This window comes from Stenella coeruleoalba, assembly GCF_951394435.1.
Source record: "Stenella coeruleoalba genome assembly, chromosome: 1".
In the NCBI taxonomy this organism is placed as follows: Eukaryota; Metazoa; Chordata; class Mammalia; order Artiodactyla; family Delphinidae; genus Stenella; species Stenella coeruleoalba.
Genome location: NC_137169.1, coordinates 100,623,034 through 100,641,166, shown reverse-complemented (window position 1 = coordinate 100,641,166; position 18,133 = coordinate 100,623,034). Strand labels below are relative to the sequence as shown.

The 18,133-nt window shown below is 38.0% G+C and overlaps 1 protein-coding gene across 5 annotated transcripts in view; it reads left to right on the top strand.

The window, feature by feature from the left end:
• The first annotated feature begins 652 nt into the window (after positions 1-652).
• CSDE1 (cold shock domain containing E1) overlaps positions 653-18,133 on the top strand; it is a 37,286-nt gene continuing 19,805 nt past the window's right edge. For 2 of the 5 annotated variants that reach the window (XM_079899717.1, XM_079899715.1), the window contains exons 1-2: positions 653-792; positions 7,505-7,920. Coding sequence is in view for 2 of the 5 variants with exons in the window: in XM_079899718.1 (XP_079755844.1) it covers positions 16,254-16,412 (159 nt within the window). In the remaining 3 variants the exon portion in view is untranslated. Of the gene's footprint in view, positions 793-1,300; positions 1,440-7,504; positions 7,921-15,526; positions 16,413-18,133 lie in introns of those variants that run through there. The other 3 variants (XM_079899716.1, XM_079899718.1, XM_079899719.1) reach the window with 3 other exon arrangements.

Below are 18,133 nucleotides of genomic sequence, written 5' to 3'. Positions count from 1 at the left end.
CCAGAATTAACCATTTTCCTCCTTCCCTCTTTCCCTGTGGGATGAGTCATCCATTTGCCCTGATTTCAACCTTTTGGTTACTGATTCACCCCTCTGATTACCTGATACACTATGTAGATCTTCTGTTAACTAAAAAGGTCAGTTGAAGGAGTTTGTTTTTTAATGATTATGCTACCTTGCTCACTCTTGTCTGTCTGTTGCAAGCAACATAGTTTGTGGGAAACAAAGTTCTCACGTATGGCATTCAAATTACCTTGCTTAAAGCCTAACTCTATATTAAATAAAAGTCCAGTCTAAGGTAGCGGACAAGAGAAAGAAAGCTTGCACGGTGAATAAAGAGGAACTGGGGTTTGAGGAACTTCCGGATTATCGCTGAGAAAAGAGAAATCCTTTATATTACATTCCTGATATGCCCTCCTAATTGTTCGTCTTCAAGGTTTACCCTGGTCTCGGGGCCTAAAACATTCAGGTTTGCAAAGAGCAGAGACGCCGAAAGTCACCCGCCACCCCGCCCCGTGCGTCCCAGCGGAGTCAGCAAACACAGAGATTGCTTCCTGCAGCTCACGGAGGAGGGGAACTAAGGGAACGTAGACACCACTTCGGTTGTGGTTAAGCGCAGCGAACTGGCCGGCGTCACTCAGCCCTCGTGCGCAGGCGTACTAAGGGTACGCTCCCCCCTTCCTGTGCACGCGCTCGAAGCCCGCAACTCTCGCGAGAGAAGCGAGATTTAGTCCTACGTACCGGGCCGTGCTGCTTATGGCGGCGCTGGAGAGGGGGCGCTGAGCTGTTGGGGTGAGTACGACCTCAGGGTCCAACTAGGGGTAGCAAGAAGCCACGTTAAGGGCGGATGAGAGGACCAAGACAAACGGGAGAGACTTCTGAGGCAGGGTGGGCACTCCTAGAGCTCCGGGTAGAGACGATCTCACCCTGAGTCCCTGCCCCGGGCTTTTCCACCCGGCTCCCGTTCAACTGTCTAGGCCTCACATCAGGCTGCAGAGCAGAAGCGAAGAGTCTAGGCCAGGCGGTCGCGCGTTGTGGTGGTGGTGGTGACTAAAGTGGGGGGAGGGAGCGAAAATGGAGGCTCCGACCGCAGCCAAGATGGAGGCAGGGGTGCGGGGCTCGGGCGCGAGGCTGCTGGGAGTTGTAGTCTGGCTGCTTCTTCCTCTGCGGCTTGGTGGGGGGAACGAGAACTACAAGTCCCGGCGGGCGGGGCGAGGGAGTGGTGGCGCGGTCCTTTGTGTGAGACTGGAAGAGCTGGAGGCATAGGAGAGGGGCCTATCCTGACTCTAAACCCTGTGGTATCTTGGCCATCACCTGCTTGGATCTGACTACGAGTACCAGCGCGCAGTGCGGCAATGGCGCTTCCTTTGTGTATGGACTGAGACGCCGCTCCATCTAACTGCTTAGAGACACCACCTTTCCTCGGCACATCTGGCACGGTAGTGCGGCCGAATTGTCATCCTTACTTCCATTCACCTAGAGCTGTTTATCTTGGGTCTCAACACCCAACCTTCCCGTCTAGTCCTCCCCTTCGGCTTCTTGAGGAAGAGAACCAGCCCCTAAACTTAGGCACATGGCTCTCACCCTTCTAATCCTGGTGTTAGGGCGAACTCGGTGAGAACTCAGTGGAGTTCTCCTTACTCCCCCTCTGGTTCTTATGGTGTAAGAGCCCGGCCCATATTGTGCAATGAAAGGCATGGCTTCGTCATTCTGTGTAGAATTAGTTTTTCAGAGCCCTGGTCGTAGACACTTTAGAGGTTCTTACCATCCGCTGTATCAGAAGTAGGAACTCTTAGTGCTACGGTTCTTTTTGCTTTAAGGTTTTCCTTTAGAAACACCCAGTAGCTCCTCTCTTGCCTGACAAGTGAGGCAGGGAACCCTCTCTAAAAACAGCCTTCAATCCGCAAATACAAAAGCTGAACGTTGTTTGAGGTAATTTCCTTGCTTTGCACCTAAAATGAGCGCAAGAATGTGGTCCTCTTAAACAGTTGGTAGACAGGGTGGAGGAGGGAGGACGCCCAAAGGCACTGTGGTGGTTAAATCTTTAAATCCTTACTGTGGGAGACTTAGCTTTTTATCAGAATGGTATGAAATGGCAGCTCTTGACCAGAGCTACCAATCTATAAAATGTAGGTACCAAATTATAGCCCGCTAATATAAGTTGTTCTGTATCAAAACGCTGAGTAATTTTCGAGTCTATAGAAGGAAGCATTTTAAATACTACGTTGAGGGGCAGTATAATACCTTTGTGCCCTTTTGGTAGTAACCAATATTGGGTATTCTTGGTTTGGGTAAGGAGGGGGGTTATATACTTGAATAGGCATATGCCTGAGTCATAAAATCTTGATAAATTTTCAACCTTGTTTTTTTTTTTTTTCCTTTTAGCCATAGGCCCGAAATAAAAGAGATGGTAGTGGTTTGAGTGATTTTGCAGCTGCTCTGGATGTTTACCATCGAGATGAGTATTTATAGCAGCTGAGTTGAAAAGTAAAGCATTTGAGGCACAGAAGATAGGTTTTCTTTTTTTGTAAATAAGTTCTGACTTAACAAGTATGACCTTTAGAGTATGGTTGAAAATTCTGGTAAATTCCTGCAAATAAAAAATGAGAATGTGGAAGCTGACATGTAGTTCTGCTTTATCCTACTCCTGTTTTCCCTTCCCTCCATCTAAAGACACACAATGCAGGGCCATTACAACATTTAAAAAAAACTTTTCTTTTAAATTGTGGTAAAATATACATAACGGAATTTACCGTTTTAACCTTTTTTTTTAAGTGTACAGTTCAGTAGCATTAAGTTCATTCACATTGTTGTGAGGCCCATACTTTTGACAAAGTAGTTTAAACATGGAAATGCTGTGTGCGCAGATTTTTAAGGAGTTGAATTTGAGGACTGCATTACAAAATAAAATCTTGAGATCTTGTTAAATAAATACGAGGCGTTGGTTTGCCTTCTTAGTTTAGTCTTTTCAAAAATCAAAGGGGGACTACTTTGAGATTTTTGACCCAGACTGTCTTATGGAGAGCTGTAACTTGTAGGATTTTTCATGATGAAGAATTACAGCTAGAAGAATTACAACTGTATTTTTTAAGATTTAATAGCTGGAATGTCTTCAGTGGTGAAATTGCTGTGGTGGGGGTGACTTGTTTTCTTGAATCCCATCATTTCTTGCTGTTAAATGCTTTCTGCCAAATCAAGATTTTTAAAAATTCCTTTGTCTTGGTATTAGAATGTTTTCTGCTTGCATGTGTGAGTACCTAGTTAAAAAAAATAATTCAAAACTTTTTTCCAGTTCAAATATACTGTCAAGCCAGAGGAATTCTTAGAGATGTTTCTGTTGTGCTACATTTTTTATTAGGGGTATTAAACTGAATATTGTGTATTGGAAGATTATTTTTTGAGCATTATTTGTCCTTTTATGCTGAGGTATAATATTAATGTGTAGTTGAAAATAATTGATCGGGAGTTTATTCGCGCTGAACCTGTAGGCTATCCATTGGTTTGCAGCTGCAGCCAATATATAACCAGTTAGTTGTTTGCATTTCTGCTAAACATTGGATTTCCAGGGATGTTAAAAACATGTCAGTTACCTGTGGGAACTGATGACATTTGGATTTGGTTAAGTAAGATACTTAATTAAAATTAGTTTCACCTTTCTTTCAAGTTAATATGATTACTAGAAAATTTTAAATTACATATGTGGCTTGCACAGTATTTCTGTTGGATGGTGCTGGTCTACACTATTCTTTGATTTTTGTGTCTGGAGCATTTCTTCAGCTTCTTTCCACACTGGCATTTGTCCTATTTCAAAGTATTAGTATATGTAAAAGAAGTTAAGTGATGGGTGGGTGTATATAATTTTAAATATCTAGTAACAGCACAATTGTTATTACTAAAGGAAACATAGAAAAAGATGGTTGCAGCAATTTGATTTTCTTTTATTTCCGCTCAACGTGTTGATGACTTAAATTGTTTTAAGGTGGTTAATTATCTGAACTTTTATCATTTTCCTTAGATCCCAAAGTAAAACTGAATTAAAACCTGTTAGGCACTTCGGTTATGCAGGTTAGAGAAAAATGTGATATACTTAAACTTGTCTTGGGTTAATTCATCAAGAAATACCAACTGGGGAGTTAAGGCAAGAATGAGTGTTAGTCATATAAATCAACAGTAGAGAACCTTTTCAGTTCCGTGCTGCCTATTTGGGTCTTTGCTCTTATTCTCAAAGAAAGTACTCTGAAGAAGTAGGTTAGGTGGAGGGACTTTTATAGACTGGTTTAGCATTTCTTTAACATTCTTCCCAAGTGAATGCTGTACAGACTTTGAGTATAATTTGTCAAAATGATAAACTGGGTTATGTGGTAACATTTTAGATGGATTAATGTCATATAAATGTATTAGTTCAACGTGTATTAGTTTAGTGCCTGCTCTGTGCCCGGCTTCAGCTAAGCCTTTGCGGTAAAGCAGCGAAGTGGAGGAGACAGTAAATAACAAAACAGGTGATGATAGTTTTAAGGCAGGTAAAATAGGGCATGACTGTTTGGATTATCAGATCAAGTAAAGGAAAATTAACTTCTAAAACAGCATGACATAATTGATAATTAACTAATGGTGGTAGTGTTCCCATACAGAGCAAAGGGAAAAGGAGTTGATTACTTAGTAATCAGGGAGACTCTCAGATCCACATTTAAATTGTTCCTTAGTTTTTTTTATTAGTACTCTGTATTTCATGTGACTTAAGAAGCGTCTAGCTTTGGGGGCGGGGAGGGGGGGGAGGTTGTAGTGGGTACACTTTGGTTCAGAGGATTAAAGCGAAAGAATTGGTCAGTACCACCCGTGAATGTTAATAATCTTAGCATGAGTGGATAACAAATTTATTAAAATGCCCAATGGGTATCTTTTAAAAGAAGAGGTTATTTCTTGATTGGATAATTAAGACTTTATACAGTTCACCAAACAAAATTTTTTAAAGTTGGTGGAACTGTGTACCAACTTGAATTGTGTCTTTTGCTGTTATAGATTAACTCTTTTTGCTGTATTAGTTTGTGCTGTGGTAAGTTTAGCAGTACCTGGTTAAGTGCTATCAGGGGTTGTGATAAAGAAATAAACTTGAATTTGTCTCTCAGAAATCTGAAATATAATTGAAGGAACAAGGTACATAAACATGTAAGTAAAGTGCAGAAATGATTTGGTACCAAAAAGCATGATGCCAGCAGTGGGAGTTACTGTAATAAATCTGTGCTGGAATGGTCGAGAAAGGCTTTTTTTGTCACATTGAAGATGATAAAATGTATTCTTTGTGGAAAGACCTGTATACACAAAGACTAGAATTCAGGAATCTCCCAAGAGTTGCGTTTAAGAATTAGGGAGGAAAATGCACCTATCTAGAAGAACTGGAGAGCAGAAGAAGGTAAAGATGTAAAGGTAGAAGAGACACACCTTGAATGGTGGTGGTTAAACGCTGGCTGCAGTCAGAAACATCTTGGGGGCAGGGTGGGAAAGAAAATACACCAATGCCTAGGACCTAACCCCAGTTAAATTAGAATCTCAAGGTGGGATCCAGGCTTTGATTTCCCCTCCCCCCAAGTCCCAGGTGGGTTGGATTTGCAGCCAGGCTTAAGAACTTCCCATTTACAGTGCTGGAAAAATCACTGAGGATTTTGGACAAGGAGATGAGATGAATGAGATGAAATTGGAATTTTAGATAAATCAGTCTGGTAGTGTTATGTGGCAGAATATGGAAAGGGTTGACACTGGAAGTTAGCAGATGTGTCAGACCCCTGGACTAAAATATGATGTCATTTAGGGCAAAAGATGAATACACAAGGTATCTTGAAATATTGATAAGACTTGCAACATTGGGTGTGTAGGTGGAGAGGGAGGAATCAAAGATCATTACAGAAGTGGCCCTATGTCAGGCCAGTTCAGTTACTCTTTGAGTGGGGACTGGGCATGTGTATGTCTTAAAGCTTCCCAAGTGATTTGAGTATCATTGCTCTAAGAAGTATCTAGTCTGGGTAATAGAATGATGCAAATAAAATTGAAAGATTTGACAAATGTAACATTTGATATTTGAAGTTACTGTATAAAGTCATGGAATGTTAGGTATACCCAATAGCCACAGATCAGCTGTTACTGAGTTTTCATTTTGCATAGGAGAAACTGAAACTCAGGGAGATTAAATAATTTGTTTGTGACATTTTACTGGTAAGTATCAGTGTGATTAATATTGAGCTCTCCTACTCTGTTTCACCAGGTCTGACCTCTCACCTTATAGTCATTATTTCTCATCTTAAAATATACTATCCACCTCTCAGCATATCTAAAACCAAATCCACCTTTTCTTTTCCCCATATGTCATTTTAGTTAACAGCACCATTTTAGCTAACATTTGAGGCACTGCAAAATAATAATTTTTTACAGCTAATACAAAGCACAATTCTGTGATTTTATTTATACATATATTACACTTCTCTTCCCCTTCTCATCTTAATTGTTTCTCTTCTATAGACATTCCTCATCTGTTTATGGCAACAGCTCTAATGAGATGTCTGTTTCCTTCACTAAGTGATCCTTCATAGGATTTCAGGATTTCATACCCTTTCATCAAGAACTAAGGCTCTCTGTTTCCTGTTATATCAAGTTGAAACACTTCATAATCTGGCTCTACTGCATCTGTCACACCATATATCTCATTTCACTTTAACCCAGCCCTCTGTTCTAGCCAGGCTAGCCTATTGATTCCTCTGAAACAAGCCACACTTGCTGTGACAGTCTCATGCAATAAAGCTCCCTTGATGTCAGGCATAGAAAATCCTATACATGGTCTCTGCTCTCAAGGGACTTAGGATTTAGTTGTATACTCTGGTTTGATTTATGTGATATTTTATGCCTAGAATACTCAGCTGTTTTCTTTTTCTCAAAAATCTGCCCATTTCTCCAAATTAAGCTGAAATATTCTACCTCTTAACTAAAAGCCTTCTCTGACCATGTTGCTTTGATGTACAGATGGTGATGCATAAACAATAAATAGTATTTCTAGAATAGTATGTGATGTAGTAGATACCCAGATATTAGTTGAGCAAATTAATTTTGGACATTTTGTCCTATATTCTAGTTTTCCCTCCATGTATAAATAACTCTTCTCAACAAGGGTGTAAAGTCCCTGATGGCAGGAAATTCTTTTATGTTTTCCACAGTACCTAACACAGTGCTAGGTAGTTACAAAACACATACTAAATAGAATATTATGTTATGTAACTTCGAATTTATTTGTGGGGGAGTGTCAATAAGGACTGAATAATTTCAGGTTTTGAGTGTACAGTACCAAAGGAGGTATCCATTAGCACTTGGGAGATTGCTTAAATGACATTGAGTGTGTGTGCTTCCAAGTTTTCTGCCTTGCTTGATTCTAAGTTAATGAAATGAGTTTGTCCCTCTAGCTACCCTCTGTCCCTGATTCTTTTATGTAAGTTATACTTAATGTCTTCATTCTTATCTCTAGTATGAAGTGTAACAGAACAGACTTTACCACCTGAAACTGCTGCTTCAAGTTCAGATCAGGCAAGGAACAAACCTCGAAACAACCAACAAGACCAAAGAAGAGTACACTTAAGTTGAAGACACAACACTTGATCTGAAACAAGAAGTTTGTGCCTACTCAACAGCTTTGAAAGAGCACTTCCCAACGCTGCTAGTAGTCTTTGTTTTCTTCAGTGCTGTACTGTGAGATTGCCTGGTGCAGCAGCAGTTGTATTCTTTATTAGCTTGATAGGTCATTTTCTCTCGCACGCGCGCTCTCTCTCTTTTCTTTTCTTTTTTTTTTTTTAACACTAGCAACTTTCATCCTCTGAAACGTGTGCTGAAAAAGAAGAATCAGCAAATACTACTGAAAGTGCAATATTTGATTATCACTGCGAGGTAGGTTTATCGTTTCCTATTGGCAAGAATCAGTTTATAATTCTAGATTTCCTAATTATTTGGTTAAATTTAAAATCTTAATCTGTTTGCTTCTAAAGGTATCCTGAAAACAGTTTATATTATCAACTATTAGTCTGAAAATATCAACACTAGATTATTTTAACTTGTTGTCTTTTGTTAGATGACAATATTTATGCCCAAATCTGGGATTTTCCACCCCAGATTATATTTATTAATACATGCAGGTCTCTTGATTTATTGGTCTCTTAGAAAGAAAAACTCCCTCTGTACTATTAAGAAGTTAGGGTTTCAGTTAGGAGTGCCCTTTGTAGTCTTTGAGGTAACCTTGGGTAAAGAAAGCCTACAGAGAAGGGACATTTGAAGGTGAGTTGTACTTTGTTAAGAGGGAGAAGAGTTTTTGGTAGAGGTATAGAGGTAACGGAATGAGCAGATTTGGGGAGATCTGAAAGCACGTGGTATATGTTGAGTAGTCTGTTATGAAAGGAGTAGAGAATACAGTTTTGTGGGTCAGAGAGAATAACTGGAAAGGGAGGCTTGCTGGAGGCAGGTTCTACAGGGCCCACTCTACTTGCCTTTATTTTTCAGGAAAGTTGTCAGCTGTTTATAAGCAAGGGCTTAATGGATTTTGTATTTCAAACCTGAGATAGTTTATTGCTTCAGGTTTTAAAGTTACATATTCATAAATGTATCTTTGAAAGACAAATGGTGCTACTTTTAAGGAATAGGCTGAGGATGGGAAGACCTGTTAGGAGCAATGGACAGAGTGGAAGGAAGATAAAAGCTAGGGTAAAGGCAGAGAAAGAGGTAGACACTAGGTGTTTTAATGGTAGAAGTAATGGGACTGGTGACTAGTTGAATGGGAAGTTGAGGCTGGAGGGAATTGATTTAGTCTATCCAGTTGTCCAAGTTAGAAATCTTTGTTCATAGGAATGGGGAAGTTCAGGTAGGAATTTGTGGAAATCTATTTTATTAGTAATCTGAAGTTGAGAAAATATTCTAGTATGGAATGTTAAACAGTGGTTGTTTGGGGGAGGTAAGATTGTGAAGAGCAATTGTTCCTTTTTAATCTTTAGTTTCTAGAGTTTCTAAAATCAGCAGAAATAAAGACTTGGAATTCAGAAAGGAGTCTTCACTTTATAGGTAATAAAGGAAGAAGTGCCAAAGAAGAGAATGTTGAAAGAAATAGGTAGTCCAGGTAGGAACGCCAAGGAAGAGAATTTCAAGAACTGGGTGGTAATCCTTTTGTAAAACGCTTCATTGATCAAATGAGGAGAATGAAAACAGACCACTCCTAGGTTGTTGTCTTATAAAAGCTTCATCACCATTTCAAGAAGTAGTGGGCCTTTATCTCCAGTTTATTTAAAGGTTAAGGACCTGGCTGTGGTAATGACCTTACTGTGGACCAGAATTATTCCTTAATTTAAAACTACCATTAACACCAATTTGTTTAAATTATCCATAAACAGACATATAATTACTCAGTATTAAGGGTTTTTTTGGTTTTGTTTTGTTTTTTAAGCATTGACTAATTTAATCCTCACATCCACAGTGGCATTGGTACTTTTGTTTTTAATTAATTTATTTATTTTTGCTGTGTTGGGTCTTCGTTTCTGTGCGAGGGCTTTCTCTAGTTGTGGCAAGCAGGGGCCACTCTTCATCACAGTGTGCGGGCCTCTCACTGTCGCGACCTCTCTTGTTGCGGAGCACAGGCTCCAGACGCGCAGGCTCAGTAGTTGTGGTTCACGGGCCTAGTTGCTCCGCGGCATGTGGGATCCTCCCAGACCAGGGCTCGAACCCATGTCCCCTGCATTAGCAGGCAGATTCTCAACCACTGTGTCACCAGGGAAGCCCAAGGTTATTGTATTATTTGCTTTTTTTGTTTGTTTCTTCCTACCTCCTCATCTGATTTTTTAAAAAATAATTTTAGACTGGTACCACTTGTGCTGGGTTAGATAAAATAATGGGCATTGAAATTGTACAGCTCTATCGTTACTATTCAGAAGGGTAAAAGATTAGATGCTACAGCTTTCATTGCATTGACATGAATTGTAAAGATGGATTTAAAGTAGAAGTGCTTTTTGTTTAGCCTGATCTTTGTATTCTGAGTGCTAGTTTACTACAGGAACATCCTGCCCCGGGGTGCCGGGGTGGTGGAGGTGGGGGGAAGCAAAGCTGTAAGGAAACAAGACAGGGTGACTAGGGGAGGGCTATTGACAACCTGTCCTAGAGGATCCCAGTTTAGTCATTGAACTTCTCAGCAAGCCTAAGCTCAAAAGCCGCTCCCTGCTCCTTCTGGCATCAGCTGAGCCATTGGCATTATTGGCACTGCCCACAGTGGCATCGCAGACCATTGTGAGAGAAAGCCATCATCTGCTACGTGAACATTTTTAATGCGTAAATGCATGCATAGCTGTCAAAAGTTGAGTTATATAAGGGCTTCCCTGGTGGCGCAGTGGTTGAGAGTCCGCCTGCCGATGCGGGGGACACGGGTTCGTGCCCCAGTCCAGGAAGATCCCACATGCCGCGGAGCGGCTGGGCCCGTGAGCCATGGCCGCTGAGCCTGCATGTCCGGAGCCTGTGCTCTGCAACGGGAGAGGCCACAAGAGTGAGAAGCCCGCGTACTGCAAAGAAAAAAAAAAAAAGTTATATAGATTAATTCACATATTTACAAACATAAATAACAATTGGGTTATTGACAGTAAAACGTGTTCTGATTGTACAGTTGTGAATTATTCCATTTAAAATGAGTGCAGCTAAGGAAACAGATTTGGTAATGCAGTAGAACCGCAGATTTTGTTTTTATTTATTTTTTTACTTTAATTTTTATTGGAGCATAGTTGCTTTACAATGTTATGTTTCTTGCTGTACAGCAAAGTGAATCAGTCACACATATATCCACCCTTTTTTAGATTTCCTTTCCATTTATGTCACCACAGAGCATTGAGTAGAGTTCCCTGTGCCATACAGTAGGTAGGTACTCATTAGTTATCTATTTTATACATAGTAGTGTATATATGTCAGTCCCAGTCGTCCAATTCATCCCACCCTGCCCCTTCCCTCCTTGGTAACTATAAGTTTGTTCTCTACATCTGAGAACCACAGGTTTTAAAAGAACCTTTGTAAAAAACAGTAAAAGTAGTACATAATTAGGAATGAATAAAAATATTGAGGAGTGGGATTGGCCTTAAAAAATATCAATGAATAAGGCTTATAAGAAGTTTGTCATGTAAAGATAGACATGGATTGTTTTGATGAGTATTTTGATCAAAGACAGTTTAAGGTGACAAGAAGGAAAGCAAAGCTAGGAACATTAAAAGAAAACTAAAGCCTCAGGTGAATGAGAAGATAACAGGGTAACTTGGCTAGGGGTGTGGAGACCTATGATCAGGAACTGTAAATGTCTTGGTTGATTTTCAAAGTCAGGTGTGCGAACTTTGGAGCCTGCTATCCATCCCTAGCAAAAATCCAGGAGCAAACAAATAAAAAATAAGATCTTTCAATAAGGAGATTTGACAGAGAGTATCTCTTGATAACATAGTGGTCAGTATGGAATATAGATTGGATTATAAGCATTAAAAGGCTTTGACTAATGGACTGATTTTCAGAGAGGTCTCCATATGTGTGCTGCCAGATTCTATTCTTGCTCTACTTTTAAAAAAGATTTAGTGGTAAGTAGTTATGTGTGTGCTCTGTACTAAGCACCATTCCAGGCTTTTTGTATGAAGTAACCCTAACCGTCCCCACAACCCTGTGAGGTGGGTATTAAGGAAGGACATAGAATGCTTAAAAGACAGATTACAAAGGCTAATGATTTAAAATTATCCCTCTAAATTGGAATTCCAGGTTAACTAAGAAATTTAAAAGCATTAGATTAGTTTTTTCTTTAGCAACAAATGATCAGTTATACAAGTACTAAAAGGAGAAAATATGATTTTACTAATTTATTAAGGAGTAATAGAGTTTTTTTTGTTGTTGTTGTTTTTAAAGTTACTCAAACTTTACAGAATCAAGAAACATAATCACTCAGTGCTTTCTATATATTGGTCAGGGTACAGTAAGAATAGTAGTGAAATGTACGTCAGTGAATAATAACTTGAAACATATCCAGAAGACAGCAGTTAGTCTGAAAAACAGTTGCATTCCGAAAACTGAAAGGAGCAAAGGAAGTTAAGGGGAAGTATGTTTAGATTAAGAAAACAGTCATTTTCTGAAACTGTCATACAGTGAAATAGGTTGCCTTTTCTAAACTAATTCCTTTTCAGTGGGAGCCAAGCAGACTAGGTTAGGAAAAAAGGGCGGCGGGGGGGGGGGGGGAACAGCTCAGAGATGTTGCAAGAAGAAATTACAGAGCACAGAATTTTGATTTTTTTTCCCACCTCCCAAGGGAATTTGGAAATCACTTAGGCCATCATTTTACATCTGCAGAAACAATCCCAGAGAAGTTTTAAAAAGTATGAGAAGCAAGGCTAAAAGCCAGTCTTTTGATTCTAGTTCTGTGTTCTTTAGGGAACTTTAGTTGATTTCTTGAATTAGAAGTGAAGTTTAAATTTGACCTGTGATTCTTTTCCATTTCTCCTTTTAAAAAAAAAAAATCATTGTTAATAATTTTTAAAAAAATTTTTGGGCCATGTTTGGGTCTTCATTGCTGCGTGTGAGCTTTCTCTAGTTACAGCGAGCGGCAAGCAGGGGCTCCTCTTTGTTGCAGTGCGCGGGCTTCTCGATGTGATGGCTTCTCATTGCGGAGCATGGGCTCTAGGCCCGAGGGCTCGGTAGTTGCGGCTCGCGGGCTTAGTTGCTCCGTGGCATGTGGGAATCTTCTCGGACTAGAGATCGAACCCATGACCCTTGCATTGGCAGGCAGATTCTTAAGCACTGCGCCACCAGGGAAGTCCCGTTAATGACTTTCTGATTTAAAAACAAATACATAGAAAAGAGTAGAAAGTCTAAACTTGGTGTTGGGGGTATTCGTCTGCTGTGTTCACTACTATACATGTAGAACCTAGAACAGTGCTGATGCATTGTAGGCATTCGAGTTCTGGTTTAGCGTATAAAGCAGTGGTTAAGAATGTGAGCCATGGAGTGCGTACTGAGTTCTGTTCCCATTTATCAATTTTAGCTCTGTGCACTTAGAACACCATCTAAGTGTTACATTGTCTGGGAGTATTGAAGTAGACTTTCCTGGTCTTTCCTTTTTAAAATACAGTTGAAATTATATTATAGAAATATTTTTGTCATTATATAAATGACTATGAAACTTTAGATCGTTTCCGGGAATTTGTTATTAAAACATTTTAATGAACACATTTGTGCATAAAGCCTTGTCCACATTTCACATTTCCCCATGATAAGTTTCCTGCAGTGGAATTATTAAGGAAAGCACCTCCACATTTTGGTACATGTGGTTAAACTGTGTTTCAGAAAGATTGCACCAGTTTGCCACCATGAAAATATATTAGCATGTTGTTCTTAACCTACTTTCTCAATTTTTTAAATCTATCTTCGATAATCTGATAAATGAATAATTTGTTTTATCTAAATTTTTGCTTGCTAGAATTGAAGTTCATATGTTTTGTGTTTAATGAATGATCTTTTAAGACTTATTTGTCTTAATGTCTTTCCATAATTCAGTAAATGAGTGCTTACTATGTGCCAAGCACTGTCTAACACTAGGGATTTATCTTTGAACAAAAAGCCCCTGCTCTCATAGAGCTTATATTCTGGTAGTTTAATTCTTACTGATTTGCTTAAATTCTTTAATGATACACTCATATATTTACATTTGCGTTTGTTCTCTTTAGGTTTGAGTATAAAAGCTTTTACTTTTTATGTAATCAAATATTGATCCTTTCCCTTGGCGTCTTTTTCTATTGACTTTAAACCTAGAAAGTCCCCCCTTCCAAAAACTTTATAAATGCGTACATTTTTATTTAATATTTGTTAAGGCATTTAACACAGTTCATCTAGAATATATTTTTTGTATACTGTGAGATGAGCAACTAAATTGATTTTCCCCCTATTTAAAAAAAAGCCAAGTAACATTTACATACTGATCCACCACCACCCCCCTTTTTTGATGTTGTCTTTAGTTAATTTTTTATAAACAAGCATCTGTTGTTGAGCTGTCTACTTTTTCCATTGGAGTTCTCTTTTTACGTAATTGTTTGGTGGTTTTGTTTGTTTTGTTTTTTAAGGAACATCACTTTTGTTTAATGGTGCTTCTTTAAAGTTTTGATGGTGCTGGTTTTAAAAAAATTTAGCTGAACTATTAGGAATTCTTTTAGGAAGAATTTTTAAATTCTTAAAAAAATTTAGCTGAACTATTTAGCTGAACTATTAGGAATTCTTTTAGGAATTCTTATCTAAAGTTGCTTGAGTGATATATGGGTTTCCCTTTTTAAAAAGTAGCCCTCAAATTAGATAAAGGCTAGAGAAAAATACTTAAGTCAGGAAAGGTGCTAGGAGAAAGGAGAGGTTCTGGTTCAATTCTGTTTTGATGTGCACATCTAAAGGTGAGATGAGATGAGCAATATAGCCTAAATTCCAGTACGCTTGTTGGGGAATAGTTTAGTCTTAGAAAGAAATGATAGCTCTAATCCCTTCTCATTCTGGTTCATTTTCCCTTAGGGTGAGAAAAACGTGAGTCTTACCTCTTACCTTCAGCTAGGACTACTAGGACTGGAGACTTGAGAATGTGGTTTTTGCAGCTTCCTGGCCTATGTATTACAGATCGTATCATTGTGTTCTTACTTGTATGGCGGTAAGAACTAGTCTAAACATGAATAAAGCACAGCTTGAAAGTCATGGTCTAAGTCAGTGATGGTGGAATAGTGGTCTTCAAATTAATTTGATCATACTGTTTAACGAGAAGAGAATGTATGTCAATATGTACATGTATATATTTATAAATCGTGTGATTATACTGCTCCATTTGCATTGTGAAGCAGTGGTACAAATAGGACAAAGGTGAAATAAGCAATATTGTGAAAATAGTGTACCTGTTAACAGTGTAGAAACTTTTCAACCCCACTAGAAGTATATATATCTGGATGCTTAGTTTATAAGTGTTTAATTTAAAAACTTTATACTATCATGAATTAATATCTGAGGGACAGTATGCATTTTATGTTTTATTGATACTGGTATAAGTCTGTATCATAGTCTTTTTTTTTTATTTTTATTTTATTTTATTTTTTATTTTTTTTTATTTTATTTTTTTTAACATCTTTATTGGAGTATAATTGCTTTACAATGGTATGTTAGTTTCAGCTTCACAACAAAATGAATCAGTTATATATATACATATATTCCCATATCTCTTCCTGCTTGCGTCTCCCTCCCTCCCACCCTCCCTATCCCACCCCTCCAGGCGGTCACAAAGCACCGAGCTGATCTCCCTGTGCTATGCGGCTGCTTCCCACTAGCTAACTACCTTACTTTTGGTAGTGTATATATGTCCATGCCTCTTTATCGCTTAGTCTTGATCTTAATGTTTTGTCAGACTTGTCAGATCTCATTAGATGGTCATTTATTTCATAATGTGGAGGTACAAGAACTAATACTAGGATTAGAAGTGCTGGCTCCCAATTCTCTGCCTTTGCTTGCTTTATTAGCATTATCTTCTAAGATTCTTCTGTGGGAATCTTTTTCAACAGTTTGTCTATTTGTGAGGACAGTTTAGTTAAACTAGATAGCTAAATATGTACACTTAATTGGAGAGATGTAAACTCTAATATGCTGAAAGTAAATGAACGAGGGCTTCATTGTCAATCTCTTGTGAGGTTCTCCACTCTTTCCTCAGAGTACTTAAGTAATGTATGACATGTGATACGACCTGACATATCAACTCAGCAAGGCCTCTTCTATAAATACATAATAACCATTTGTAAAAGCTAGTTTTTATCTCTGGCCAAATATATATATTCTAATTCAGATATTTTCTTCCTACACCCCATTAGATTATCCTGTGTGTACCCTACTTGAGGGAGACAAGTGATTGAGAATATTGGATTCTGTGTAAAGTTGTGGGACATTGAGAAGAAGTTGGTCTCAGTTGTCTTGCTGTAGCAACCACCAGAGTCCTTATGGCATTTTTAAAATTGTAAATGTTATGGATTAGGGGTTAAGTAAGTGCTTTAAAAAATACATTTCAGTTTGACCGTTTAGTGTTAATGCTATAATTTATTTTGTTGCTAGAAATCTGATTAAATGAATTATATTTTGCTAAAGTAACTTAGTGATAAATGTAAAGATATACAGGTTGACTGTCAAATGTGTGTTAAATTGTTATTGATCATAGTTGTAAACATTGTGCTATGTTATCACAGCTGTTTGAGATGGAGAACGTTTTTACTGTGTCATCAGATCCTCATCCCCCTCCTACAGCCCCTCCTTCACTTTCTTTGCCTTTATCTTCATCTTCTACCTCATCTGGGACTAAAAAACAAAAGAGGACCCCCACGTATCAGAGATCTGTAAGTCAGGGAAGCAGTCATCCCAGCTTTTTTCTTTGTGTTAAGAGCATGACTCAGAAGGGCCACTCAGTTTGATTGAAATACCCTGCAAACTCACTTTCTAACTTGCCTAAGTATTTCCTTCACCTTGAATCTGTAAAGGTAAGTTTAGTAGTTTAGGCCTTGCTACTCAAAGTGTGTCCAAGAATCAGAAGTATTGGTATCACCTTGGGAGCTTGTTAGAAGTGGAGAATCTCAAAGCCCTGCCGCTGAATCAGATTTTGTATTTTAACCAGATCACTGGGTAACTTCAGTTTGAGAAGCCCTAGTTTCGAGTCAGTATTGTAGAGGTAGACCTTCTTGGTTCAACTCCTCTGTCATTTGACTTTGGCAAGTCATTTAATCTCAATGTCTGTTTCGTCATTGGTAAAATTGGGACAATATTCCTCATGGGCTTTTGTAAAAATTAAATGAGTTAGTACACATCCGACACAAAAGAGTGTCTAGCATGAATGAATTAGAACTTAACCACCTACAGATGTGATGGCTTTGATTTGCATGATTTGGCTATCCCACCCAGTGTTTACTTAAAACTTGGGTTTATCTTTTTAGAATTTCAGTCATCTTTTTTTCCTGATGAAAAATTTTTTTACTTGCCCAACGTCAAACTTAAATGAAAATGTTTATAGGTCAAATTTTCAATGAAAGGGTCTAAAACTAGGTATAAAGATGTGGATATGTTGCTATAGTAAATCAATTATAGACCTAACCTTTCCTAGGGATTTTGTCCTATTTCATGCTTCACTTAAATAAAATGAAATATCCAATGTGATAGACAGTATCTGATGATTAAATAGGTCCCAGTGCATTGCATTTAAATAAATAGCCCTTCTGTTTACTAAAGAATGTTTTATTTTGCTTTATCTGACCATAGAAACAAATGACAGTATTTAGAGATTTCACTGTCTGAAAACAGGTGAAAAGATTTCTTTAATTGTACCTGTGAAGTGATTGAAGATTTTTAGGATTGAAGAGCTTTTGTTGTCTTGGAGTTCTTAGAAAACTCTTGCTTTCTAACTCATTATTTTGAGTCGTCTTCCATTAAAGGACCTGAGCATGCATGTATTTTCTAGTTTGAAATAAGTATTGCATGGAAAGTTTCTTTTACTGTTTTAATCTCTACTAACTTAAATAATTGCCTTCAAGATGCACGGCTTACCAAATAGCATCAAGGTTTCTATTTACGTTTCAAAATAAGTATTAATAAATTTAATGAAATGTCCTGGTAGCTTGGGTTTCCATCTCTTGAATAGTAGTTACCTTTGTTCTGATACTGTTGTTTTAGTAATTTAAAGTTAATGTAAAGGCAGCTTTTCCTTATATAGTTACTTTATCTTAATATTTAAACTCCAGAAATTCTATTTGTTTGGTAAGTGAAAATTCTACCATGAATTGGGGCAGTCCCCCAAAATAATTTGAATTACTTCCTCTGAAATGTTTTATTAGCTAAATTAACATTTCAGTAATAAAAACACATAATCTTCCCTTTATTTGTTGTTTTACCTTTATTTGCCTTTTTATGTTAAAAATTCAGTGATTTGTTTTTTTTTTAACATCTTTATTGGGGTATAATTGCTTTACAATGGTGTGTTAGTTTCTGCTTTATAACAAAGTGAATCAGTTATACGAAAATACAGTGATTTGTTAATCAGACTTATAGTAAGCTATGGAGGTAATACACA